This window comes from Brassica napus, chromosome A6, assembly GCF_020379485.1.
Source record: "Brassica napus cultivar Da-Ae chromosome A6, Da-Ae, whole genome shotgun sequence".
Classification (NCBI taxonomy): Eukaryota; Viridiplantae; Streptophyta; class Magnoliopsida; order Brassicales; family Brassicaceae; genus Brassica; species Brassica napus.
This window is the reverse complement of record NC_063439.1, coordinates 19,118,923-19,143,816: the sequence shown is the minus strand read 5'-3', so window position 1 is coordinate 19,143,816 and position 24,894 is coordinate 19,118,923. Positions and strand designations below refer to the sequence as shown.

Genomic DNA, 24,894 nt, shown 5'->3' with positions numbered 1-24,894 from the left:
TCAATATTTAAATGAGATTAATTAGTTATGCGATACGTTAACATGTCCAAACCGGTCTCGCTTCCGGTTTGAATCGTATCTCGTAGAATAACCAGCCAAACCGGAGAATCACGGTTTGATGCTGTCCCAAATTTCAGATCAACGACCCACAAAAATCTTACGCATCAAACTCGGGAGAAACAATTTACGGGTGAGAGGAGATATGGTAGGCGGCGGAGATGGCGAACGCGGCGGAGTTGGTGGTCGTGGCGGTAACAAAGCGGAGGCAAATCAGTTGCTCGTAACATCGGAGAAGCTTCTATCGTCTAGTGACTTCCAAGGAGCCAAGGCGTCAGCGATCCGCGCATGCAAATCCGACCCGACCCTAGCGGAAGCGGCGGACTCCATCCTCACAATCTGCGACGTTCTCATAGCCAGCGAGATTCGTCTAGGCGACTCAAAATTACCTGACTGGTACGCCGCGCTGCGACTCGGTCGGTTAGCTCAGAACCCCGAACACGTCGCGACTCAGTACCGCAGGCTCGCTCTCCTCCTCAATCCGTCGGTTAATCGCTTTCCGTTAGCCGATCAGGCGTTTAAGGTCGTCTCCGATGCTTGGCACGTGCTCTCCGATCCCTCGAGGAAGTCGCTGTACGACCAAGAGGTTCAACTGAGTCAACTCGTCCAACCGCAGCAGAAGCAACGTTTCATATGGAAACCTAGCCAAAGCACCACCAAAGTAGTAGCAGTATCACAACATCCGCCTTCTGTTGCTCCGCCAGCTACATCCACCGTTGGATATCCGCAGCGGAGGAGCGATCCTACGGCGACGAGCTTCTGGACTGCTTGTCCGTACTGTTTTGTGCTCTTTGAGTACCCTAAGGCTTACGAGGAATGCGTTTTGAGATGCCAAGATTGTAGAAGAGCGTTTCAAGCTGTGACGATACAGAAACCTCCTGTGGAAGGGAAAGGTGAAGATGTTTACTTCTGCTCGTGGAGCGTATTCCCGCTGGGGTTTTCTGGAGAGTTTAAAGCTCCGAGCTGGTCACCTATTTCACCTCTTATTGCATGCCCTCTGCAAATGGTGGACGATGAACGGGCCACTAAGAAGAGAAAGGAACCTGCTCCTCCTAGATTTTTCTATGACGATGATGACATATATGTTGCTATTTCCGATGATGATCATGAGGAAAATGGCCCTAATGAGTTACAAGCGAAGAATGTCGGGAAAGGGAAAGAAAAACTTGTGAGGAGTAACAAGAAACATGGATCAGAGAAGGCTGGGAGGGGAATCCAACATGTAGAAAGTATCGGTGGTGCTAGCAATCATGCGGCTTCAATTGCTTCATATGTTACTCCTGTTGGTTCCTCGTCTATGTCAAAACCAATGAGTAGTAGAAAAAGAACGGGAACTGAAGCTAAGAACCTAGGAAGGTTGGATTTGAATGTGGAGTTCAGTAATGAAGTGGAAGAGCCAGCTGTGGCAGGCGGGAGAAATGAAGGCAATGGGCTCGGAAGTAACAGGGAGGTGGATAATATGGAAGGGATTGGGTTCTTTGAGGACCTTGATGAATTCTTGAGTAGTTTGCCGATATTTTCTGTCGATGGGGATGATAAGATCAAGGCTACTTAGTGAAGTAAGACTCTATTTTTCCTCTCTTGTTTTAGGTTGGCGGTGTTCTGTTCGTGTGGTTGTTGAAGGCCTTAGTTTTTCCTATTGATGTTTAATTGTAGCGGAGATAGTAGCCCTTTGATTCCTTGGAATCCATGTAGTTGGAATCTGTTGTTGTATATGGCGCAAAATTCTGACTTTTTCTTACCTTCATGGTACACAATCTTCTGCATCGTTACAAGAAAGATGTTTTATTTGATTGTGATGCGCTTCTGAGTTCTGATCAGGGCATTCAGATTTCTTTTTAGGATTAGAGGATATAACATGATTAGCTAAGCGCTTTTTATGTTAAAAACATACCCTGCTCCTGTTTGTTTTTGCTGCACTTCTTCAACAAAACAAAAAAACTACAATGCATAATATAGGTGTGTTCTTGAGGTGGTAAAAAATTAAGTAGCAATTGAAATATGTTTTCGTGGCTACCGCTTGTCTTTGTTTCTGTACATTCACTGGATAAGTTTTTGTGTTATTTGCTTTCTGCGCCAACAAAGTAAAAGGTAGTGGCAGGAACAGGTTTGCAGCTTCGATCATACCGGAGTTTTCGTAACCCTTTGACAAGAATTTCTACCAAGGTCTATGGTAAAGACGTAAATGGCTTTGTAGAGACTCTTCTTTTGTAGTCGCTGTAGGCATTCTTACAAATGTTGGAGTTTTCACTTACCTGTAAGCTGTAACGAGAGTCTGCAAGAAGATGCCATAGCTATTTAACCAATGCGTATGTACACATTATCTATCTTTTAGAAGCTCCTGTTTAGCTACAGGGTAGGGTAAAGGTTTCATTGTTGATTCATAAACTTGTTCAAGATGATAGTAGAATGTAGAACTGCAATTCTAACTCCTTGATTTTCTTCAGTGACTAAACTGTTTAGGCTCTAAACGTTCCTGTGCTATCTATTGTTTCTTATTATGATGAAGACAGGTTGATAGTCGTCGGAAAATCAAAGCCATGCCAACAATACCAGGTTCCTCTATTGTGCTCTCTCTTCTTGAACATGTATTTTTCAGAGTGCGAAAGAAAATTTCATAGTTTCCTACTTATTGACACAGTGTTATTCTAGAATATAGCTACCGGTCTAGCTTGAATTTGATTCCAAAGTCAGCTACCAAGCAAGAATAACTTTGTGCTTAATTCTGATTTGTGAAGTTTAGCATTCACGGCTGATTTGATAAAATTTATAAAATTTAATTCAATTTATTGTACGCAACATGGGAATCTCCGTCTACCTAATTTAATTTCCGCAAGAAAAAAAAATATGTTTCGTGCGAGAAAGCAGCCTTAAAAAGGAAACGGATAGAGAAACGTTTTTATGTATTATGACAGAGTGTTGGTCAACGGTCAACGTGTACATGGAGATCTCCGTCTTTGTTGGAGAAGATGAGATCTATATGTTGTTGGATTCGACAGGTGAACTACCAGACAACTCAAAAGTCCATCTGTTTTGTTTTTTCTTGTCCTTTTTTTATTTTGTCTTTACTTTCCATAAACATCTATATCTCCCTTATACACCTCAACTGGTTTTACTCAGCTGCATTTCTCAACAATGGCAATCGTTTCTTCAATCATCCCCACTTCAGTGGATCCTTCTTCCTCAGGAGTCTGTGTTTTTCACAATACGTCGAAGGTAAACTTTATTTCTGTATGTGTAATGTATTACTAAGAGAATTGTTTAGCATGCATTTCTCTTTACTCTTGTATCTATACTTTATCTACAGATCTTTGGTAACAATGCAAATCAGTTGCCGACCTATCTTAGACTTTCTACCTCGTCAAGGTATTTTCTTCCTACTAGTGCAGAGATAAGTGAACCTTTTTTTTTTGTTCAAAAAAAGTGCAGAGATAAGTGAACTTATGTATACAAAAATGGAGAAGATAATAAATTAATATCAATTATAGGCCAATAAGGCATTGCAGTAGTAGACCATTACTATATTTGCTGGCTACTTTTGAAATTTGAACCTGGCTTAATCTTACAGAAGACATGCCAAGTTGAGACTAGCGGCTTCGATTTCAAAGGTGCCACTTAAGCTTACGCGCGAAGAAAAACACCAGGATCATGTGGCTTCACCAGAGAAAGGACACGACGTCTTTGAAGAAATCAAGCATCGGTTCCTGACCTTTAAGAAAGACAAATACATGTAAGTTGCTGAAGTAAAAACATTGGTTTCAATTGCTTTGGTTTATATGCTTGTCTTTCTAATGGTTTGATTGTTTATGTGAAAAGGGATAATTTGGAGAGGTTTCAGAGTCTAGCCAAGAGCCAATCCCCAAAGGTGGGAACTTAGCACCTCTGTTACACTACACATTTATATAATGTCAGCCATATTTCTAACATCTCGGGGATCAGTTTATGGTGATAGCTTGTGCAGATTCAAGGGTTTGCCCTTCAGAAATATTGGGGTTCCAACCAGGAGAAGCATTTACCGTTCGTAACATTGCAAATATTGTACCCACTTACGAGGTTTGTGTTGTTAGCTTTTTACTTATCTGTGTATGTTTCATTGATGCTGAAACAAGAAAACTTGTGCCTTTGTGTAGAGTGGTCCATCCGAAACGAAGGCCGCACTGGAATTTGCTGTAAATTCTCTCCAAGTAAGCATTATGAAGAAACTAATTGCATCCATGTTCATGCAGTAGCGATTTGGCATATGAGCCGTAAGTGATTGTAAAATATGTTTGCAAATTGCAGGTGGAGAACATTCTTGTGGTCGGGCATAGTCGATGTGGAGGCATCCGTGCATTAATGACCATGGATGATGATGAAACAGAAGAAGACATAGACTCAAGGTTTTTACTCAAATTTTCATTACTTTTTTTTTACCTTCCTAACAATGCACATTCATCATCACCTGCATTAATTACTTACCCAGGAGCTTCATCAAAAACTGGGTGGTTATTGGGAAACCCGCAAGATCAATCTCGAAATCAGCTGCTTCAGAACTCAGCTTTGATCAACAATGTCAGCATTGTGAAAAGGTGAGATAGCTTTTCGTTGTTCCATTCACACATTTTCACGGGTGCTAATGGATTTCGTTACACTTGTAGGAATCTGTGAGCTGCTCGCTGCAGAATCTATTGTCGTATCCATGGATAGAAGAGAGAGTGAATAAGGGGACTTTAACAATCCATGGTGGTTACTACGATTTCACTGAGTGCACGTTCGAGAAATGGACGGTGGATTATAAGGAAAGAAGCTGCGTCGAGAGGACACTCGCGGTTAAGGATCGGTCCATCTGGAGTTGAACGAATTTGGTTTGTTGGAGACGGGACTGATCAGAGTAAAGATTGAGTTTGGTTCGGTTTGAGTTTTAAAATTTCTGTTGGTTTGGTTCGATTCCATTGTTATATGCTCATACTTGTTTTTGTTTTCTACGGTTTGTACCTCACTTTGCTAAGCTCGCTGCGCTGAACCAAAAAATTAATTGAATAACTTTTGTTAGATCATATGAAACTTTTTCAAAATATATAGTTTTATTTTAATTTTGCTGAGAAGATGAAAATTTGACCAAAGAAATTATCAAAATTAATAAATTGTAGATATCGTTTTCGATCGGCTAAGATCTTGCTTTTAAATTTGGGCAAATGGTTCGGTTATGTAACTAACCACCATTGTGAAATTGAATAATGGGCCAAACTTTATCATATTGGGCTTTAGGGTATTATAAGGCCCAGATAACGAAACAAAACCGTACAAATAACGCAAGGCATAAGCATCTGGAGATTCTCAGCTGCGAGAGAGTGACTAGAGAGAGAAGAGAAGCTAAGCGATGGGTGTGGAGAAGCAAGTCATCAGACCCGGCACTGGTGCCAAACCCGCTCCGGGCCAAACCGTGACCGTCCACTGTACCGGATTCGGTAACCTCTCTACTTTCTCTTCATGTCGTTGCAATTGCGAAATCGATCTATCGAAGATCTGTTTAGCTTAGGGACTTTTTGATCTGTTAATCGCTTGATGTTTTGCTATTTGTGCTTGATTCCTTGTTGGAATTGATTTAGTTAGGGTTTATGTTTGTAGGTATCGATCTCTTGTTTAGGTATATGTAGTTGTATGTGGAGAAGCTGTGATTATCTAATAATAATAAAAGTTTCTTGTATGAGATTGAAACTCTCTATATACACTTTGTTTCAGAATAGTAATTAACAATGTTTTTTTTTGTTTTGTTTGCAGGGAAAGGTGGTGATCTATCCCAGCAGTTTTGGAGGTAAAAGGATCATCTCGCCATTGACTTTTTTCTCTCTCTCACACACACACACTCTTGCCTCAATGGTTATAGTTTGTTTTATAAAGTCTTGTTAATTTTGGCCTAAATGTGTTTTTATAGTACAAAGGACGCTGGGCAAAAACCTTTCTCCTTCCAGATCGGTCAAGGTGCTGTGATCAAAGGTAACATCATCTCCTCCCTCTGTTTCTTTCATGGTTTCATCATATGTATGGGTTCTGTTCTCCTTTGACATGAATTTTTTAATTGTTTTTGCGTATAGGATGGGATGAAGGCGTTATGGGAATGCAAATTGGAGAGATTGCTCGCTTGCGGGTATGTATTGTACACTGCTCCTCCTATCAACATGAAAACATATTTGATTCTTCCCAAGCTTTGTGTCTCTTGAAACCATTCTTATCTACTAGTGATAGTTGCTTAGAGCATGTTGTATCGGTAACGATTCTTGTGATCATTGTTGGCTTTTAACATCTTCAGCTTGTTGTTTATCTGTTTTATGCAGTGCTCACCGGATTACGCATATGGTCCTGCTGGATTTCCGGCGTGGGGAATCCAGCGAAACTCGGTTCTCGACTTTGAAATCGAAGTACTCAGCGTGGAGTAATGCTCTCGCTATGACAAATTCATCTCAAAACTTTATGTTAAATTATTAAGTGGTTGTAACCCTTTATCGTTTCTGGAATCTTTGTGAAACAAAACTTTGTGATGTCATTTGTCAGTACTTCTCTAAACTCGGTGGATGACGTTTTATCTAAATAAAAGACCCCGTTGCTCTTGTTTCAGTCCGAATGTTGTATGTTTTGTTGCAGTTATTGTGATATAATAATTTTGTGCCGTTTTATTTCTCTTTTTGCGTAGAAAAACGTAAGAGGTTTTAACAAAATGAAAGTCACGCAGCTCTACGACTGAGCTAAGACGGCATTTTGAACCAGTAGATATAATATATCTTCAGGATATGTTAGTCAGACCAACCGAATATATCTAATCTTAAACAACCGAAATAATATCCAGTTCTAATTGTGTAAGGATCATAATCATTAATCTGGATGTATTGATCTTTTTTTTCTTTTTTTGATCAAAGTACTAGCATTAATAATAAAAAGGTTTTACTCCAAAGGAGTTACATCCAAGTTCAAAAGAACCAACTTAGCTACATTGTCGGCCAGAAAGAAATGCTTGAAAATAAATGGGAGAGATGATAGATGTCGTACACAATGCCATACAGCGTCGGTCTTGATTCTTTAGCCTTCAATAGCGAAATGAGGACCAGAGAATCTGAGTAGACGGTAAAGGATTTAAGGATGTATTGATCTAATAAAAAAATTACATGTTAGTTTCATGCGGGTTCAAATCAATGTTTCTCGCTCAAATTGTTTTTATTTTGAATAAAAATGACACTAGTAATCATTGTATTCAGAAAATAAATAAAATTTCAAACCAAATAAGATTTTGATTTGGGTAACAATAATATGAAACCATGATTAAATGTTGAATTCAACACTTGCTAAACACAGTAATTACTGTTCTTAATATCAAATCAAAGGAGAGAAGAAAAAGACCAAAGCTACAAACTTTTTCAGACAAAGATATGTAAACTAACAAAAGAAAAGGAGGAATGCGAGAGAAGTCGTGCGGGTAATTAAGCACTTGAAATTCCTTCCTTCCCGTGCATTTCTTTAATCATCACTTATGACTCCTTTTCTTTCTCTTTTTCCATTTTCTCTTTTTCTTTTCACCCACATTCCCCAATCACATTAGACTTTAACAATAAAAATAAATGAAAGTCTACAGAATATTATTAAAAAAAATACAAAACGAAAGGTATTGAGCTATATTTGGCGTTGCATATAAGCTAGATGCTAAAAATGCGAATTAAAATTAAAAAAAAGTGGGTGGCTTTTATTCTTTTTCCCATCACAATGGGTGTTTGAAAACACAACACGCACCTGAACAAATGTAATTAAAGAAAATAAAAGCTTGAGCACACTTTCACTAACTTAGCTTTCACTAAAAAAACTAAAAGAGAAGAACTTTTACTTTAACGAATAATCAACAAAGTAATTGATAAAGGATGATAAACCTGAAATTATGGACCGTGAGAGTTTGTCATGATATAATACCATAATTACGTATATACACGTTCGTTCCCCCTTGTCCCCATTTCTCTCAAGCAAAGCACCAATAAAACCATTGGGTCCGTTCTAATTACAACAAGATTAGTTTCCAAGTAACATTTCTTTTTATTTCTTTATATAATCGAAATATCATAATGTTACACCTCAAACTCAAACTATGTAACCTTTCTATAATTCACATAAATTCATATTCATAACTTTATACAAAATATATATTCAATAATACCAAAAATATATGCTATTAACATGGCATCAGATGTTTCGTCCGTGCATGCAGCATAAACATTTTGTAATTACTTATTAATACATGTATTACTAATTAAAATCTATAATAATAAATTATTACTCATGTTTTCATTTGAAAATTCTTATGTATTATAACTTTTTTTAAAAAAAAACTGGATACTATATTCATAATTAATAAATAAATTTTAGAAATTATTTAATATTTTCTTTTCAGTTATATAAAATTAAGAATTAAGAATTTATCTAATCAGCTAATTTTAAATTCGTTTTTTTATGTTTTAGCTAATTTATATATTTAATTCATTAATTATATAAATGATATTAACCATTATAACTTTCATGAGAATTTGAATGTGAAAAATCATAGATTTATTACCAAACCGAATTCAAACCAAAGAATTTCGAACCAAAGAGGGGTGATTTGGTTTTGGTGTAAAGGAAGAAAAGGGTAGAAGCGTCATAAAACATTTTATAAAGCCTTGTTACCATTACCATGTTTGTTGCCACTTAACAGTTTTGTAAGAAAAAAGAAAAGAAGTTTATACGGTGCTATTCATCACATTATAGCTGCTCGTTGGTCACTTTCATATCTCTCTCTCTCTCTCTTATCCCTTTGCTTTCCCATTGATTCATCTCTCATCGTTTTCTCTCTGGATCTGAGCGAAACTTCGTTCCTCTGTTGCATCACTCTTAAGGTATCGAATGGTTTCTGTGTTTGTATATCTGGAATTTATGGTTGAAACGGTCTAAATCCTTCATGGTTTGAGTAGTTTCTGTAGTCTTAGGTTCGAATCTGGCTTAGAACATTGTGTCTTGTGTATATTATGAACTGCAATTCTAAACTTGCTGGGATTTTTAACCCGTGAATCTTATTACTATGTACACTTGCTAGATGTTTAGAATGTTCACTAGATGGTTATGATTCTCTGTCCTTTTACAAGTGTTTTGGTTTTCTGGATTTAAGACTATTAGTGACGATGTTGATGAGAGATGTTTCCTTTGTGTTTTTTGCACAGATAACTAAACTATCAAAAAAATAGATTTGAATAATACAAAGCAGTGGATGATAAGAGGAGAAACTAGTGTATAAGAGAAACAGCATGTGTTGGTTCACGACGTGTGTTGACGTATACCGCAAAGTTGTGCGCTTGAATCTCTATTGCCGTGTCATTCTGTAAAGATCTCTTCTTCTTCCTTCTTTAACCAACCCACCCCACTACTCTAAAAAACCTTCTTCTTTTCTTGACAATCTTACTCTTCTTTTCAAAATGGGATCCCAACATTTCTACGTGTACCATTGTGAACAAAGAATCAGCTAGACACAGAACAAAAGCTCGATCCTTCTTTCTTTCCTTTCTTCTTTTCGGTTGGTCTCTCTCTCTCTCTCTGCAATTCAATCAAGGTTTTCCTCAGAGTTATGGTGTGTCAGTCACCTGGTAAGACAAGATTTCGAGCATTGAAATACGAGACAGGAGACGCTAACAGACCAGCTATTGTAGTACGAGTCATTGCATGCTTCCAACCCATGGATAATTGCCAGGTCTAATGCTCTCTCTCTCAATTTACCACACTTTTAAAGCTATAATTGTTTTTTACTCTTACTAACACTTATGATTGTTGTGGTTCTTTCAGGCTGAATACTTCAGACTTCTACTCAAACCAGTCACGTAGTTGGTTTTGTCATTTTCCGCTGTGTTTTTTTTCGTTCGCTTGCCTCTTCTTTCTTTCTTTCTCTCACTACTTATTCAAAAGGGTAACCAGAAGCATTGCATTCACCTGATTGACCTACTTAACAATCGGTATGTCAACTAAACTTTTTCTCATTAGTGCTCTTATGTAATTGTTCAGTTTTATCTTTCTTGAACTGATTGTTGCCTTTGTTTTTGGTCCTGCAGTGTTTGTTCTCTTTAAAGTTACCTAACTACAAGAGCATGCCTCTTGATACCAGGCAACGGGATTTGCCTCCTCAACCTTGCTTTGAGGATATGGCAGCTCGAACTGTCCCTCTCCCTGAGCTTGGGAGACCATATGCAGCTGAGCTTCAGGCTCGCTGTTTGCAGCCATCGCCACTCCAGTCTCTTCTGTGGAGTCATCATGATAAGGAGGCTTGTGGAAAACGGTTTTCGATGTCTGACATGAGGTCTTGGTGCGCTGCTGCTGCTGCTACTCCACATGGAGCATTAGAGTCTTCTCAGAAAGGACTTATGATATTCGATCAATCAGGAAACCAGACTCGTCTACTACGATGTCCATTTCCCTTACGGTTTCCATCTCTTGCGGCTGCAGAGCCAGTGAAACTCAAACTCTCTGAGTTAGAGCACGGTCTGGAGAAAGGTTTCAGGGAAGATCATGTTACTTTGAAGGAGTTTGATGAGAAGAACTGTGTAAATGGAAAAGAATCGGAGATGCATGAAGACACTGAGGAGATCAATGCATTGCTCTATTCAGATGATGATTATGATGATTGCGAGAGTGATGATGATGATGATGAAGTAATGAGCACTGGTCACTCTCCTTATCAAGTTTGCAACAAAAGGGCATTGGAAGAAACAGATAGTCCTTGTAAAAGGCAGAAACTACTGGATAAGGTAGAAAACATCAGTGTCTCAACATCATCATCACTTGTGGGCAGTAAAAGCTCAACAAAGCTCCCTGAATCAAACATCTCGACCAAAGAAGACACTGGTTCTGGTCTAAGCAACGAGCAGTCGAGAAAAGACAAGATCCGCACAGCTCTGAAAATACTCGAGAGCATTGTTCCTGGTGCAAAAGGAAACGATGCTCTCTTACTTCTAGACGAAGCCATTGATTACCTGAAGCTGCTGAAACGGGACTTAATCTCCACAGAGATTAAGAACCATTGCTAGACCCTAAAACCTCCACCACTCACCACATTTTTATTTGTAAAAAAAGAAGACAAGATGGGGAACAAGAAATCTACAGACAAATCAGGCTGGAAGATTCTCACGTGTGGAGTGGGTTTAGGGTACGTATCCTCTGCACCAGCTTTTTTAGCTGTATCTAGTGGACTACTTTAGGTATATATGCCTCTGCAATTTTCAAAAAAGTTGAAAGAAGAAAAAGAAGGGCCAAAGTCATCATGGATACTGATCGACAATGATTATCTTTTGTGGCTTAGTGTGGATGGTGAAATCAAAAGTTGCAATATTCAAAGTCTCGTCTCAAACTCGCGTGGTCTATAAATCTCCCCTAAGGTAATAATGATAAAAAAAATCTCTGACCCACACTCTCTTTTGTCTATATGATGACTTAAAGTGGGTCCATTGGTTTTGTTGAATTGATGTCATGTTCATGTAATAAATTTTAGTGTCTGTAATAATGCAAACCCTTCCTTTGTCTTTTGCTTCCCCACTTGCTACTCGGTTTTGTCTTTGAGTCTCTGTTCATTGTTCATGTTCTCTCAGTGTCTATGTATTGTATCAAAGATGATTGTATTTTGTCGTTTGGGTTTTGTAATATACCGATGATATAAAACTTGGTCTTTTGTTTGAAGGGACATAAATATGCCTGGGATTTTGAACCGAACCGCAATTGGTTACCGAACCCTCTAAACTGCAATTTCAGTTAGAAGTTCTGTTCGATTCGGTAGATTTTCTATAAAAAAATTGGTTTCGATTTTATTCGACAATTGGTTACTTTGATTTTCTTCTTTAAAAAAAATTGTACCAAAATCATACAAAAAAACTTGAACCGAACTAATTAAACTAACCAAATTACAAACTGGACTAACCAAATTTCAAACTAAAATGAATTAACATTTATATGAAACTGTTAACAAAATTAAACATAAAACTAAGCGAAATTAAAAACGTCGATAGTATTTTCAAAAACCAAACTAACTTAATATTGAACCAAACCAAACTGAAGATTAATTCGGTAAGATTTATGTTGAATCGAACTAACCAAAAACGAATTACCCGAACCGAATAACCCAAACTAACCGAACCCGCTTGCCTAGACATAAACATCAAATCTTCATGTCACTTATTCCATATTAGAAAATCCCAAAATCAATAGCATTACAAACTAGGATCAAAGAATCAAATCAAGAACACACAAAGTTGCTCACTTATGTTTAAGAACTTTCTCAAGAAATTGAGTTCCTCCATCGTCTCGGTTTCCTCGTGGGTTGATGATCAATACCAGCTTGTTCACCTCCGACCATATCTTGAGTCTCATGTCCACTCATCTTAGTCAACTTACTTAGCTTCTTCCAACCACTGGTCCAAGCGGAAGACGAAGTGTTCTTGACTTTCCCTGTTTTCTCAAACTGTCTTTGCATCACTTCCATCTCATTCTGAAGCTCAACATACTTTGTCTTCACCGTCTCTAACTCGAACTTCAACGTGTTAATATCCTTCTTAGCCGCAGCCCACCCTTCCTGTTTATTTTCAAAATGACAAAACTTTCATAACCAAATAGTTTGTGTATAAACTTCAGTGAGTCTTTCTCTTACTTGCCTGAAAAGACTGTGGTGTAGCTTCGATCAATGTCTTACGGTTTGGGATCATTGGTTGATAAGTAGTACCCATGGCTTCTCCTAACGTAGTTGACTCCTTGAGTGATGTGTTGGCTAAGGCGTTACTGATCTTTACTTGCTCTGAGAAGAGGACTTGAACCACCACTCGCAATGGTAACCTCTCGTTCTGAGCCGCGTGCATGCATGCGTCCATTGATAGCTTTTGACAGTCCATCACTCTGCATAGCCGCTTCCTCTCGTGTTCAGACAATGTCGGATGCGCCTGTCGTTCAAACCAAACATGTTCAAACTAAACAAGACTGTGTTCAACCATAAGACCCTCTATTTCTACTTTAAAAGCAATGCTTTAAAAACCAGACCAAAAACTGAACCGATATTTGGATCATGATTCAATAAGTTTCAATCGAATTGAACTTGGTTCAAAATGTTTTTTTTTTGCCATATTTATTTTAATATATAAATTTAAAATTAGTTTTTAGTAAATATGATACATATTAAAATATAAATAAATATTAAATATAAATCATTAGAATTAACTTGATTTTTTTTATATGGATTTTTGATAGTTTAAATAGTTTTTATTGGATTTCTCTAATTTTAAAGATCCAATTTGAATGGTCGAACCTGGTCATCACTTGGTCCGGTTTTTAAAAACACTGACCTTAAGATATGAATCAATTGCTCTGTATAGCCCATCGTCGCAACTCCTAGCAGATTCAGGCAAAGCCTCAGCCAAAACCTGAAACTTCGTCAACGGCAAGTTCCTGTCTCTAGCAACTTCAGTAAGATAACTATCCACAAGCCTCGCCACTCTCATCTTCGCGTTCTGATTACTGTTACCGTTACCACCACCACCACTAATGCTATTCGCTCTCGGGATTCCGGCGTCGGCGTACGGCGACATTCTACTCGGGCTCGACCCTTCCGTCTGCTCCTGAACGAGAAAATGCTCCAACAGCCTCTGAACAAGATCAACGTCGTACATCGTCTCTCCCTTGTTGCTGTAACTCGGAATCAGAAGATCCTGAAGAGTCGCCTGCTCGAACTGCATCCCGACGCGTTTCTCCAGCTCAGTGATCAGCGCGGGGGCGACTTTGAGCATGTTGGCTGCTCTGAGGAGGCGGAGGAGGAAGGTGCAGGTGACGGAGTCTTTCTGTGGAGGGATGATGCTGATTAGGGACTCGACGATCATGCGTTGGTCTTTGGGGCTGATTCCGTGTCCGGCGAGGTAAGGGGCTGAGTCTTGTTGATGTTGTCCGTTTGGTTTTCCGGAGAGGACCATGTGGAGACCGCCTCTCCAGTCGGGGCCGGAGCTTCCTCCGCTGCTGTTGCTTCCGTGGCTCACACTCATTTCGTCTGGAGTTCCTTCTTTGATCAGACCAGGTAGCCATTTTCCGGCGTAATGCGTTATTGATGCTCCGAGGAGTTCAAATCTCATACCTTTCACCTGTTTCAAGTGTTATGATTAGTTCTGCCCATATTATCCAAAACTCGAAAACGAACCCAAAAAAAACCGAAATTAAAACCGGTCCAAAAATTACAAAATCCCAAACTGTTCCTATTTTTCAAAATCCAAATATTGAACAGATATCCAAATATTCTAAATATAATAAAATATTAATTATTTTTAATTTAATGTATATAAAAAATATAATTTATAAATTAAAAAGTATCTAAAAATTCCTGGAACTGAGTTTTTTTTGGTTGTATACCCATCTAAGCTAGATAAAACTATCTGAGTTATCCAAATATTTTTCGGTATTTTTGGGTTTAGTTCGGGTTTTTAAAAAAAAATTATGTTTTTAAGGTTTTTAAATCGGAACCAAATAGTTTTACTTTGGGTTTTATAAAAAACAGAAACCCAACCCAACATTTCCCTAAACTCCGATGCGAAAATGTCATATTCGTAAACAGGTTTTGGGCACCCCAACCCGAATAATTCAAAAACCGAATAACCCGAACCGACTGAAAACTCGAATGGCCAGCACTGGTTTATGATTATGATGTTTGTGAAAAATGCTTGAAAGATAAGTATACTAAGTACCTTGATTGCAGTGATGACACGAACGAAGTGATCGATTCTCAAGATGGATACATCTTCGAACCACCAATCTGGAGGAACAGGCTGGTTGTTGTTATTATTGTTCCTACTCGGGCTAGAATAGAAACCTGAGTCCTTTGGGTCTTTCCATTTAGGACTAGAACTCGCGAAGTTATTAGCAGTTGATGGAGATGGTGACTTCCCTGTGTAAGCCCATTTAATCCCTTTTGGATTACTACAAGCCTTCCAAGCGATAGATTCACTACATCTCCTCACAATCTGAAGATTCTCAGCCCACGGTGAGAGCTTCTCGCAGCTCTTTAGCACCAAGATCGAGTCTCTCCACGAAGACAGAACCACGTAGCTGAGAAAGGCTTCTGTCTTGAAGATTAGGTTCCCTTCCTCAAGATCCTCTGTCATCTCGAGATACTCGGCTGCGCAACGCAGACCTGATATGTTAGTTGCCGTGAGATCCACGGGAACTCCGTAGCAGAACTTGGATGCGAGCTCAAACGCTTCTGGTCCTCCAGGTAGATCATCAAAAAGAAGTATGGTCGGATCAGGGTCTCGTGACTCGTAGATCAACCTGTTCATCTTCCCGCTGCGTGACAGCAACGGATACTAAAGCAAAGAAACAGATACATATTAAAACCATAAAGCTAAAAAAAAAACATGAAGCTTCTGAAACTCCAGCGTTAATGATATTGACTCGGGAGTTTTTTTTTTTACCTTGTGTAAGTGAAAGTTCATGTCGCCTATTTTAACCAGAAGATCACTGGGGATGTCCGTAGCAACAAACCTAATCAAAATAAAGGTTTTATAACTTCCTTAACAAGGAAAGATGTTGTTAAGTTGTTTTGAAGTTTTGAGGACATTACCAAGATTGGCCTCTAAGCTCAAACCCATCAGTCTTGACGCCGGCATGTTTGTTAGAACTCAAAACTCCATTACCATACTCTCTTCCTCCTCCTCCTACAACCCCGGAGTCACTCTCAGATTCCCACATCTTTCACAAACTCTTTGTGATGGAAGCAAGAGAAGATACTAGAGAGAGAGAGAGAGGAGAAGATTGGAAGTGGAAAGAGTGTGAAATAAACAGTTCCAAGAAAGGAGAGACTGATTAGTTTTTGATTATAAAGATGAAAGAGAAAGAAGAGCTTATCCCCACATGGGATGCTATAAGATTTGGAGCTTTCTCTGAATTGTCTATTTTCTCAGAGAGAATTTAAAACTAAGTCTCTGATATTTGTATCTACAGGCTGTGAAGTAATGGGCTTGTAGCACTTTGCTTCTCAATTATCATATATAATCAACACTCTGCCCACTCTTATCTTATAAAACTAGAGTGTATATGTCTGTTTTAGAGTTTACAAAGAATAATTGAGTTACTGACAGTTGTTACATGATTTTCAGTGAAGAGATCAGAGGTGAAAACAAACTATATGATTCAGTTTTATTTTTTAAACTATAAATATAGGGACAAGTTGGAGAGTGAGTGTCATTAAACTATTGATATGACAAAGCCTAGTTCCTTCTTCTTTGCCTACCTGTTTTTGATGTTGTTGAATCATCTCTATGTACAATGGCATTTTAACTTTTTATTTGTTTCTTTGCTCATTTTTCTTATTTGGAGTTTTCATACAAGTCCATGCATTTCCCTAACGTTTTCTTCTCAATTTCTGCATATATCTCCTCTTACTTTCCTTCAAATTATTCCTCCTTCATTCAATACTTTGAATTTATAGTTTGAAAGTGATAAGTTCTACCAGTTAGAGAAAGTGTTGTATCATTGTTGCTGAATCCATATGTAAACTAGCTTAAGACCCGCACAATTGCGCGGGATGAATGTTATTTATAAAACTAATTTTTATCTATTATTATTTATTTGTATTCATTTACTTATTATGTATATAATTAAATTAGAGTAAAAACATAAATCAAAACAATACATCTCTTACGATATTATTTTGGTAAATAAATCAAAACAATCATTTTATTTATTTTATATGGTATATAATTAAATTTCAATAACATGGACATAGATATATAGTATATTTTAATATAAATATTTATTATTGAGAATTCATACTCATATGATAAACACAAAAAAACTAATGTGCGATTTTTTGAATGCAAATTTTAAAATTAAAATATTAAGGTTTCAATATTTTTTCAATATAAATTTATAAATTATCATATTTAAGTATTTTTCTATGTTATATAGTTTAATTTTAAACTATATCAATATATAATATGAGTGTCTAGTAAATGAGACTTCATATTCATATAATTTATGATCATTTGTATCTTCTTATTACCAAAAAAATTAAACCACTGATAAAAAAATATTAATGTGAGACATTTAACGTTTTTAATAATTTATAGTCGTTTTAAAAATTTAAAATATAACATATAAGAAAAAATTTAATTTTTATTATATGATTAATGTGGTTGTTTAATATCTTTTAATAATATATAGTTAAACAAAAAAGAGCTAAGATACAAAAATTATTATCAAGTATTTATTATTCATAATCATTGATTATCATATGTACGTTAATCATATTAGGCAATTTAGTAGCTTTTATTTAAAGAAACTGCAAGAATATTCTTTTGTACACGATTTATCAACTTAATAGTTAGTTTAATAAAAAATATAATATAAGTTAAGATAGACCAACCTATTTCTCTGAGAATTCTGAATTTTTTTATCATGGTGACACGTGGCTACAAAACAATGTTGTTATGTTTTTTTCAGTTAATATATAAGGGATATATTGTTACATACAAATGAAATTTGTGTTACATAAAGACTGAATCCGGATTTAGACATATAAAGTTTGTTAAAAATAATAATATTTGCCACTGCAACTCCTTGAGAGCTTGCTACTTTGTATATTATTGAAGTGGTAGTTGGTTAATGAAAAATAAAATGGACGAAAAAGTTGGAAGCATTAAAAACAAAGGTTGTTCATTCTTACATAAATGGAGATAGAGAAAGAAGAAATGGTCCAGAAGAATATTATATATGTCAACATTCATACACACTGGTGGTTATTGATCAGTTCCAATCTTCACTTAATATACATATATCGATGAGTTTCAATCAAATTGTTTTGGTCGAAGGCTCGAGACTATATGTTTTTAATACTTATAGATTAGATTGATTAAAACTCGTTTGTTATACAACTAATTTCGTTAATTATATTTTGGTTTTAAAGTGTATCAATCACATTGTAGTACTAAAGAAACAGGTCGTTTTCAAGAACCAATCTTTTAACTCTTACCTCCACGTATGGAGTGGCCATAAATATATAATAGCCACATATTTGATTGGATTGTAACGAGGGTTTGTAACATATGGGTCAATATGTTTTTTTTCTATGACTAATATCTTATATACACAACCGTAATAATTTGATCTTATTAGGCACAAATCAATATATCATTATCAACCACATACACATAATATTGGCTTACATATAAAAAATCGCATTATTGATGATGGTGGTGGTGGTGATAGGTGCCACATCGCCTTCATATGTTAAAAGCCTCGTGTAAAATTGTCGGGACCGGATCTACTCATCTGACGGCTCTCTTTTTGCAAAAGGGAAGACAGTATCTAACGGTCAGGATCCACCTCAAGTCACTTCCCTTTCAGTTTTGTTTGGGCTCAGAAAGTCAGTAAGTACTTTCTCAATTTGACATGCCCCAACAAGAGGTCTAAAGCAGAGGAAAGATGTATGCTCTAAACTTCTTAGTGATTCAGAAGGTTATATTGGGCTACTATTAAGGCCCTGAGGTTCATTCATTACAATTATAACATCCACTGTGCTACTATTAGGCCTTAAGGCTCATGTTACGATGGATATATTGCAATCACATTGTTGTTACTCTCTCTAGTCTCAATCTTCTTTTGGGCTTATTTGCTTACCAGTAGGGATATCTATATTTTTTCATTGGGCTAATATGCTAAGCGGTAGTTAAATTATAAAAAGGGAATGTAAATATACGCAAAATCATTATGACAATCAATTAAAGCATGTTCCCATATTAATCTTGAATTTCACTTAACATTTTGATTGTATGGATACAACTTTTGTATTGTCGTTTTGCAGCTCATGATTTTATATCTTTTTTGCATTATATTGTAGTTAAACATTTTACAAAATTATTAAACCAAAACTGTAAATAAATATGGCAATAATAATATCTGGTAAACTCATATATTAATATGTGTGGACTCATGTGAGATCAACAAAAATGAGAAACAAATAGTAATCCGAAATAATAAAAAGGAAAAATAAATAATCTCACTCTCTGCAAATATTTTAAATAAATAAATACCTAGTTATTCTAAAAATTCATGCAAAGAACCTACATAGCCAAAACAGCAGCGGTTAACATAACAGCGACGGATCCGAAGACCGCGTAGCTGTTAGAAACGGTGCCGCTTACGGGAGCGGGAGCTTGAGCAGGCGAGTTGGAGATGGAAGAGGGAGAAAAAGCCGGCAAATCTGAAGGAGAATCTGCGGAGGGTGGCGATGGAGGAGAGGAGGAAGATTCTGGAGTCAATGCGGTTTGAGGAGTAGGAGAAACAGCTGGTGCAGGAGACATCGCCTTCTTAGGTGAGTGCGCCGGAGAGATCCGCCTTCCTCCGCTAGATGGAGCTGGTGCAGGAGATTGAGCAACCGTGAACGAAACGAAAAAAGCGGCGAGGAGAATGAACCCTAGAGATTTTGAGAGAGCCATTACAAGAGATAGAGAGAGAGAGATTCGAACTTTGCTGCTTTCGTATGTTTTTCTTTTTTTCTTACGAGTGTTTGCTTAATTGCTTTTGATGTCTACGAAGTTAGGAGAAGAGTCTTTATATAGAGATGAAATCAGGTCCACTGTTTTGAGTTGTATGGTGAATCTGCACCGTTGATATGTAACATTGAAGACCGACTTTAATCCAACGGCTTAGATTTCATTCAACAGCATAAAAGTTAAACAGGTGGGGACAAGCCTAATGGGAAAGTAAAAAAAAAAAGAAAACGCGTATGGCTTCATCCCCCTCGACTACGGCGCTAACGGCTCTATGACAGATGTGATTATTGAATCACGAGCGTACATGTGTTGGTTTTATTAACGCGTGATGGAAAAGGAAAACATGACCGTTGTTATAATTTTCTTCCATAATTAAAACGTCTATGACACTCTGTTTCTTTCCCTTTTCTTCTGGTCCTTCTTAAATATCTTAATGTCATAATTTGATATGTGTAAGATTTACAATAAATTTTGTATGTAATCTGTGCATACACAGATCTTTTTGGTTGTATCTATTGAATAAGAGTACAATATTTCTTTTGAATTTTCTTGGGGATTGACATTTGTTGCATTATTAAATTAAATTTTGCAAGAACTAACCTTTGTTAGACAAACATTCATTTAACTGCAAACCCAGTAATATAAGCCCAGCGAAAAATATCTAATGAAGGAACCCAATGAAATAGTAAAGATCTACAAGTTCTCCGAATTTGAATGTAACTCTTTTGCACACAAGTGTAACCGAGCTAGATTTTAACAAATGTCACAAAACTGATTCAGTGTGACAATTAGATGTTCAATTTGTCTTCTTTGTACAAAAAATATAACTCTTTTATCTTTAATTATGTTTAACAGTTTTAGTTTTTTTTTGTCAATGTATAAATGATGAGAACTAGAAAAACAAGATTATAAAAGAAATACACCAATAGAAATACAACGTATACAACATACATATTTTTGAAATGGATAACTAAAGAATTTTAATGTAAAAGAAAATTCAAAAACATTTAAGAGACTCATGATTTTATTAGAAATAAATTGTACACTACAAAGCTTCCTCATTTCACAGTTTCACAAATCAAATTCAACTACTCAAAAAGTAACAATGTTGACAAATTCGTAACAGAAGAAATGTAAATAATCAAATAAAGATCATACTAGAAGAATATAAAACCAATCCAATCAACTTCCTCAGGTATATATCAAAAGTATTTTCTTGCCTTGGTTTTTTGTGTCAAATTTTTTTCCTGTTTTTTTCTTTCTGAAGTATCATTCATATGTCTTCACGGTTTGGTTTGATTCGCTTCAAACTGGTTCACGAGCTTTTGGACTCAAGATTCAGGTGGTTTCAGCATCATCAGTCTTCTCCACAACATCACCATTGAACTTCAAGCCATACATGTGACCCATCTTAGTCCTCTTTGTCTCCAAATATCTCTTATTTTCCTTTGTGATAAGACTCAAGAGAGGGACTCTTCCCACAATGGCTAATCCATATCCCTTCAGACCAACATACTTAGCCGGATTATTTGTCATCAGCTTCATCGTCCTCACTCCCAAGTCCCTTAGTATCTACACATTAAAGACGGATTAGTAATAAACCGAGGAAAAAATGTTGATGATGAGATCTTATTTGATATACCTGTGCACCAATTCCATACTCTCTAGAATCAACAGGAAGTCCTAACTCCTCATTAGCTTCAACCGTGTCACGACCAGCATCTTGCAGATTGTAAGCTCGGAGCTTATGTCCTAAACCAATCCCTCTTCCTTCATGTCCACGCAGGTAAACCAACACACCACGACCAGCAGACTCGATCTGCTGCATCGAAAGAGATAGCTGGTTCCCGCAATCACACCTCGCTGATCCAAATATGTCTCCCGTGAGACATTCTGAATGAACCCTCACTAGAATGTCTTGACCGTCACCTATCTCTCCCTGTCCAAAGTTTCAGACAAATCTATTTCAGCTAAAATCCTCGAATGTTCTGAAGTGAAAACTCAAAGATAAACTCTAACCTTAACCATTGCAATGTGCTCTATGCCGTCTAATATAGATTTGTAGCAATAAGCTGTGAAAGGTCCCCACATTGTTGGGATCCGAGCTGCAGAGGAACGTTCCACTAACTTATCTCTCTTCCTTCGATATCTATCTCACCAGAACGAAAATTTAGCTTTTTTAGTTTCAAGAGAGTAAATAATAGGCCTGAGCATTTTACCGAACACCCGAACCCCTACCCGAAAAACCTGAACCAAAATCCGAACCGTAATGGCAAAATAATCGAATGGATATTGAGTTAGGAAATATTGGATATTTAACCCAAATGGATATCTAAAGATAAATGAATATATGTATAATTAACCCTATATTCCTAGTTTATTTCTCTCACTTTATTCAAATTACTTATTTTCATGTTGTACATGGTTCAAACCCATAATATACAAGTGTTCCGAGGGAAACTGAATCCGCCTGTAATGGTTCAAACCCATAATATATGCGAATAAAATGATTTACTACTCACTTAAAATGTTTGTCTAGTTTTTTGTTTCATGCATTAACACAAGTTGCATTCAAAATCTCAAAACAACAACCAAATTAGTTTCTTTCTATTTTCAAAATTTTATCTTCAAATCTATTAATCGTCCCATTTATTAAAAATTAGAAAATCAGCTACGTTAATGGTAAAAAATTTCGTACAAAAAACTTAAGCAATGAAGAATTTGACTTTTTTTCAAAATTTAAATATCCAAACCCGACCAAGATACCAAATTCGAATTAAAAATATCCGAACCGGATCCAATACGCAAAATACCCAGGCTTAGTAAATAACATGAAGAGAGAGGGCCTAACCTGATCAAATCAGCAATGGAGACAATCTTCAGGCTATTCTCAGCTGCAAACTGACGGAGCTTTGGTAATCTAGCCATGGAGCCATCATCATCAACGATCTCACACAGTACTCCAACAGGATCTAATCCAGCTAAAACAGTGAGATCAACAGATGCTTCAGTGTGTCCAGCTCTTTTCAAAACCCCTCCTTCTCGGTACTTGAGCGGAAAGATATGCCCTGGGCGGTTGAAATCTTCAGGCTTTGAGTCTCTTGAAGCAAGGGAGAGTATCGTTGTCGCCCTGTCACGTGCTGATACTCCTGTCGTTGTACCATGCTTTGCATCCTACAAATAAAAAGCAAAGAAAATGCCTCAAAATTAAAGCACCAAGATCAAAGAGAGAGAGAAGAAAGAACATACGACAGTGACTGTGAATGCAGTGCAGAGCTTTTCTTCGTTCTCCTTCTGATTCACCATAAGAGGAAGGTTCAACCTCTCGAGATCATCTTCCTTCATACTCACACAGACTATCCCAGTCCCATGTTTGACAATAAAAGCCATAGCTTCAGGTGTAGCTAACTGAGCAGCCATTACCAAGTCTCCTTCGTTTTCTCTATCTTCATCATCCACAACCACCACAAGCTAACACAATATAACCGCCAGATCAAATCAAGGAAAAAAAGAAAAAAGGTTGAAACTTTATGCTAACAAAGAGAGAAAAAAAAAGAAACGAACCTTTCCTTGGCGAATGTCTTGAATGGCCTCAGGGATGGAAGAGAAGCCAGGCGTAGGCAAATCCAGCTCGTAGTCGTCATCTTCAGCGACGAAACCATTCGGTGGTGCGTTCGCTGAATCTGAAGAAGCAAGTGTTCCGAGGGAAACTGAATCCGCCTGTAATGGATCTTGGATGGGAGCGTTTCCGTTGGTGTAAGAGAGGAGATCGTCTTCTCTGGAGATCACTGAAGCTTTGACTTTTCCAGTGGTTTTAATTGAGAACGATGGTGGGTGGTTAGATGGCACAGTAACACGGTGGATCGGTGTACTAGAACTTTGGCTCAATCTGCAAAGAAACATCAAATCATTGAAGACTATGAATCTCTCATGATCCAATTCTAAATCAAACAAATTGTTCTTTCATGATTCATTAGCTGATCCGAAACAGAGCTAGATTGGGGAGAAAAGGCTCACCTGAAGCGGGAAAGAGAAATGGTGGAAGGAGACGAAGACGATAGATTGATGGAAGACATATCTCTCTGAAGAAAACCCTTATCGCAAAATCTCGACTTTGTGTAGATTTTTTAATCACGATCTTCGAAAAAAATCACGAGGCTTTTATGAAGAAGAAGAAGAAGAAGAAGAAGAAGGAAGATGCGGAGAAAAGAGGGGTTAGTTGCGGGATGATGACGATAGCGATGAGCGAAGCTTATTCTAGTGGCGGCCCAATTTGGGAAGTGGAAGAAAATTAAGGATCCGATCTTTCTCTTTGGGTGCGTGCGTGCGATGATATGATTCGGTGAGAGAGATAAGACCAGACCACACTTGCTTCGCTTGCCTCTCTTTTGTCTTCTCAACGCCTTCTTTTATAGACTTTTTCTTTTCTGTTTTTCTTCTTCTTTTTGTTACAATCACAAGAAATTTCTAGTCTCTCTTTTCAACTCGATTTGCCTCGTTTAAGTAATGTTTTTACAGAATTAGACATTTAACTTTTTTTTTAGTTAGGATCCAAACTAGACGTCAAAACAAAAACAATTAGCCAACACACCAGTAATTAGGATCCAAACTAGACGTCAAGTGGCAGTGACAGTGGCACTAAGAAATATATTTACAAATACATAGACTCAGTGGCGGAGCCAGCTTAATCGGGTCAATTTCTTTATAAACATTATTACATGGGTCATTAAGCTAAAACTATAGCATTTTCTCAATTTTTCTTGTCAGTATATAAGTAAAATTCCTTTGTTTACAAAAACCATGTGTGTCATATGACCCCCTGACCAAGAGGTGGCTCCGCCACTGCATTGCATAGACCCATTGTTTTACGCAACAAAATTGTTGATTATAAATTCTACCAGACATATGGATATATTATTGATTTGAAACACTTATAATATTAATTAAAATGACTTATAATCTAGTTTATGGAGTTTACTTGATTTCCAACTGATTTTCCTTTGTTCAGAATCTACGAAAAATATAACTATGTAATAGTTTTATTAGCATATCTAAGTTTTCTTATAGCTTACTTCTGTTCTTACTCTACTAAATGTGTTTCTTCTAGGTTATTAGATTTGACTTCTGGGTGTTTACTATGGCTAGTATACAAGTATGATTCCCATGTAGGTGAACGTCACAAACGTAAAATAAAAGGGATAGGAAGGTCATCAAAGATTCCAAGAGAGCTTTCGGTGTATATAGGTGATAATTGTAATATTATAATTATTTGAGTGGCAGCCCATTCCCATGA

At 37.0% G+C, this 24,894-nt stretch overlaps 7 protein-coding genes across 12 annotated transcripts; 4 read left to right on the top strand and 3 right to left on the bottom strand.

Moving 5' to 3' along the window:
• Window positions 1-202: 202 nt before the first annotated feature.
• Window positions 203-2,601, top strand: BNAC03G49810D. Of its 4 annotated transcripts, none has more exons than XM_013867372.3 (2): window positions 203-1,616; window positions 2,571-2,601. In XM_013867372.3, exon 1 carries the CDS (start codon window positions 203-205, stop codon window positions 1,610-1,612), a length of 1,410 nt encoding a protein of 469 aa, XP_013722826.2. In that variant the 3' UTR covers window positions 1,613-1,616; window positions 2,571-2,601. The 4 variants fall into 4 exon arrangements, with proteins under 4 accessions (XP_013722826.2, XP_048637907.1, XP_022555491.2 ...); XM_048781950.1 differs by having other exon boundaries at window positions 2,567-2,601; XM_022699770.2 differs by having other exon boundaries at window positions 2,143-2,601.
• On the top strand, window positions 2,147-5,093 carry LOC106348058 (beta carbonic anhydrase 5, chloroplastic). Its single transcript, XM_013787706.3, has 12 exons — window positions 2,147-2,366; window positions 2,567-2,613; window positions 2,973-3,056; window positions 3,178-3,273; window positions 3,365-3,423; window positions 3,626-3,787; window positions 3,874-3,922; window positions 3,997-4,110; window positions 4,188-4,241; window positions 4,339-4,436; window positions 4,520-4,625; window positions 4,695-5,093. Exons 1-12 carry the CDS (start codon window positions 2,363-2,365, stop codon window positions 4,890-4,892), a joined length of 1,071 nt encoding a protein of 356 aa, XP_013643160.2. The 5' UTR covers window positions 2,147-2,362; the 3' UTR covers window positions 4,893-5,093.
• Window positions 5,094-5,337: 244 nt separating this feature from the next.
• Window positions 5,338-6,651, top strand: LOC106348059 (peptidyl-prolyl cis-trans isomerase FKBP12). The gene is made up of 5 exons (XM_013787707.3): window positions 5,338-5,504; window positions 5,818-5,851; window positions 5,972-6,033; window positions 6,132-6,184; window positions 6,372-6,651. The coding sequence occupies exons 1-5, from the start codon at window positions 5,417-5,419 to the stop codon at window positions 6,471-6,473; spliced, it is 339 nt and encodes a 112-aa protein (XP_013643161.1). The 5' UTR covers window positions 5,338-5,416; the 3' UTR covers window positions 6,474-6,651.
• A 2,091-nt stretch (window positions 6,652-8,742) lies between these two features.
• On the top strand, window positions 8,743-11,760 carry LOC106348060 (transcription factor SAC51). 2 transcript variants are annotated; one of them, XR_001270865.3, is made up of 5 exons: window positions 8,743-8,945; window positions 9,267-9,790; window positions 9,883-10,049; window positions 10,146-11,236; window positions 11,390-11,760. XR_001270865.3 is itself a non-coding variant. In XM_013787708.3 (4 exons), exon 4 carries the CDS (start codon window positions 10,182-10,184, stop codon window positions 11,115-11,117), a length of 936 nt encoding a protein of 311 aa, XP_013643162.2. In that variant the 5' UTR covers window positions 8,743-8,945; window positions 9,267-9,790; window positions 9,883-10,049; window positions 10,146-10,181; the 3' UTR covers window positions 11,118-11,760. The 2 variants fall into 2 exon arrangements, 1 of the variants encoding a protein (XP_013643162.2); XM_013787708.3 differs by having other exon boundaries at window positions 10,146-11,760.
• Window positions 11,761-12,226: 466 nt separating this feature from the next.
• Window positions 12,227-16,064, bottom strand: LOC106348061 (root phototropism protein 3). Of its 2 annotated transcripts, none has more exons than XM_013787710.3 (6): window positions 15,671-16,064; window positions 15,522-15,591; window positions 14,796-15,413; window positions 13,413-14,198; window positions 12,728-13,013; window positions 12,227-12,652 (listed from the first exon to the last, which is right to left on the bottom strand). In XM_013787710.3, the coding sequence occupies exons 1-6, from the start codon at window positions 15,796-15,798 to the stop codon at window positions 12,633-12,635; spliced, it is 1,908 nt and encodes a 635-aa protein (XP_013643164.2). In that variant the 5' UTR covers window positions 15,799-16,064; the 3' UTR covers window positions 12,227-12,632. The 2 variants fall into 2 exon arrangements, with proteins under 2 accessions (XP_013643164.2, XP_013643163.2); XM_013787709.3 differs by having other exon boundaries at window positions 12,732-13,013; window positions 15,671-16,055.
• Window positions 16,065-19,004: 2,940 nt separating this feature from the next.
• LOC106348064 (classical arabinogalactan protein 1-like) lies at window positions 19,005-19,638 on the bottom strand. Its single transcript, XM_013787713.3, has one exon. The coding sequence runs from the start codon at window positions 19,542-19,544 to the stop codon at window positions 19,170-19,172; it is 375 nt and encodes a 124-aa protein (XP_013643167.2). The 5' UTR covers window positions 19,545-19,638; the 3' UTR covers window positions 19,005-19,169.
• A 965-nt stretch (window positions 19,639-20,603) lies between these two features.
• On the bottom strand, window positions 20,604-24,298 carry LOC106348065 (bifunctional riboflavin biosynthesis protein RIBA 1, chloroplastic). Its single transcript, XM_013787714.3, has 7 exons — window positions 23,619-24,298; window positions 23,166-23,490; window positions 22,851-23,072; window positions 22,453-22,775; window positions 21,621-21,750; window positions 21,244-21,540; window positions 20,604-21,173 (listed from the first exon to the last, which is right to left on the bottom strand). The coding sequence occupies exons 1-7, from the start codon at window positions 23,675-23,677 to the stop codon at window positions 20,940-20,942; spliced, it is 1,590 nt and encodes a 529-aa protein (XP_013643168.2). The 5' UTR covers window positions 23,678-24,298; the 3' UTR covers window positions 20,604-20,939.
• Window positions 24,299-24,894: the final 596 nt, after the last annotated feature.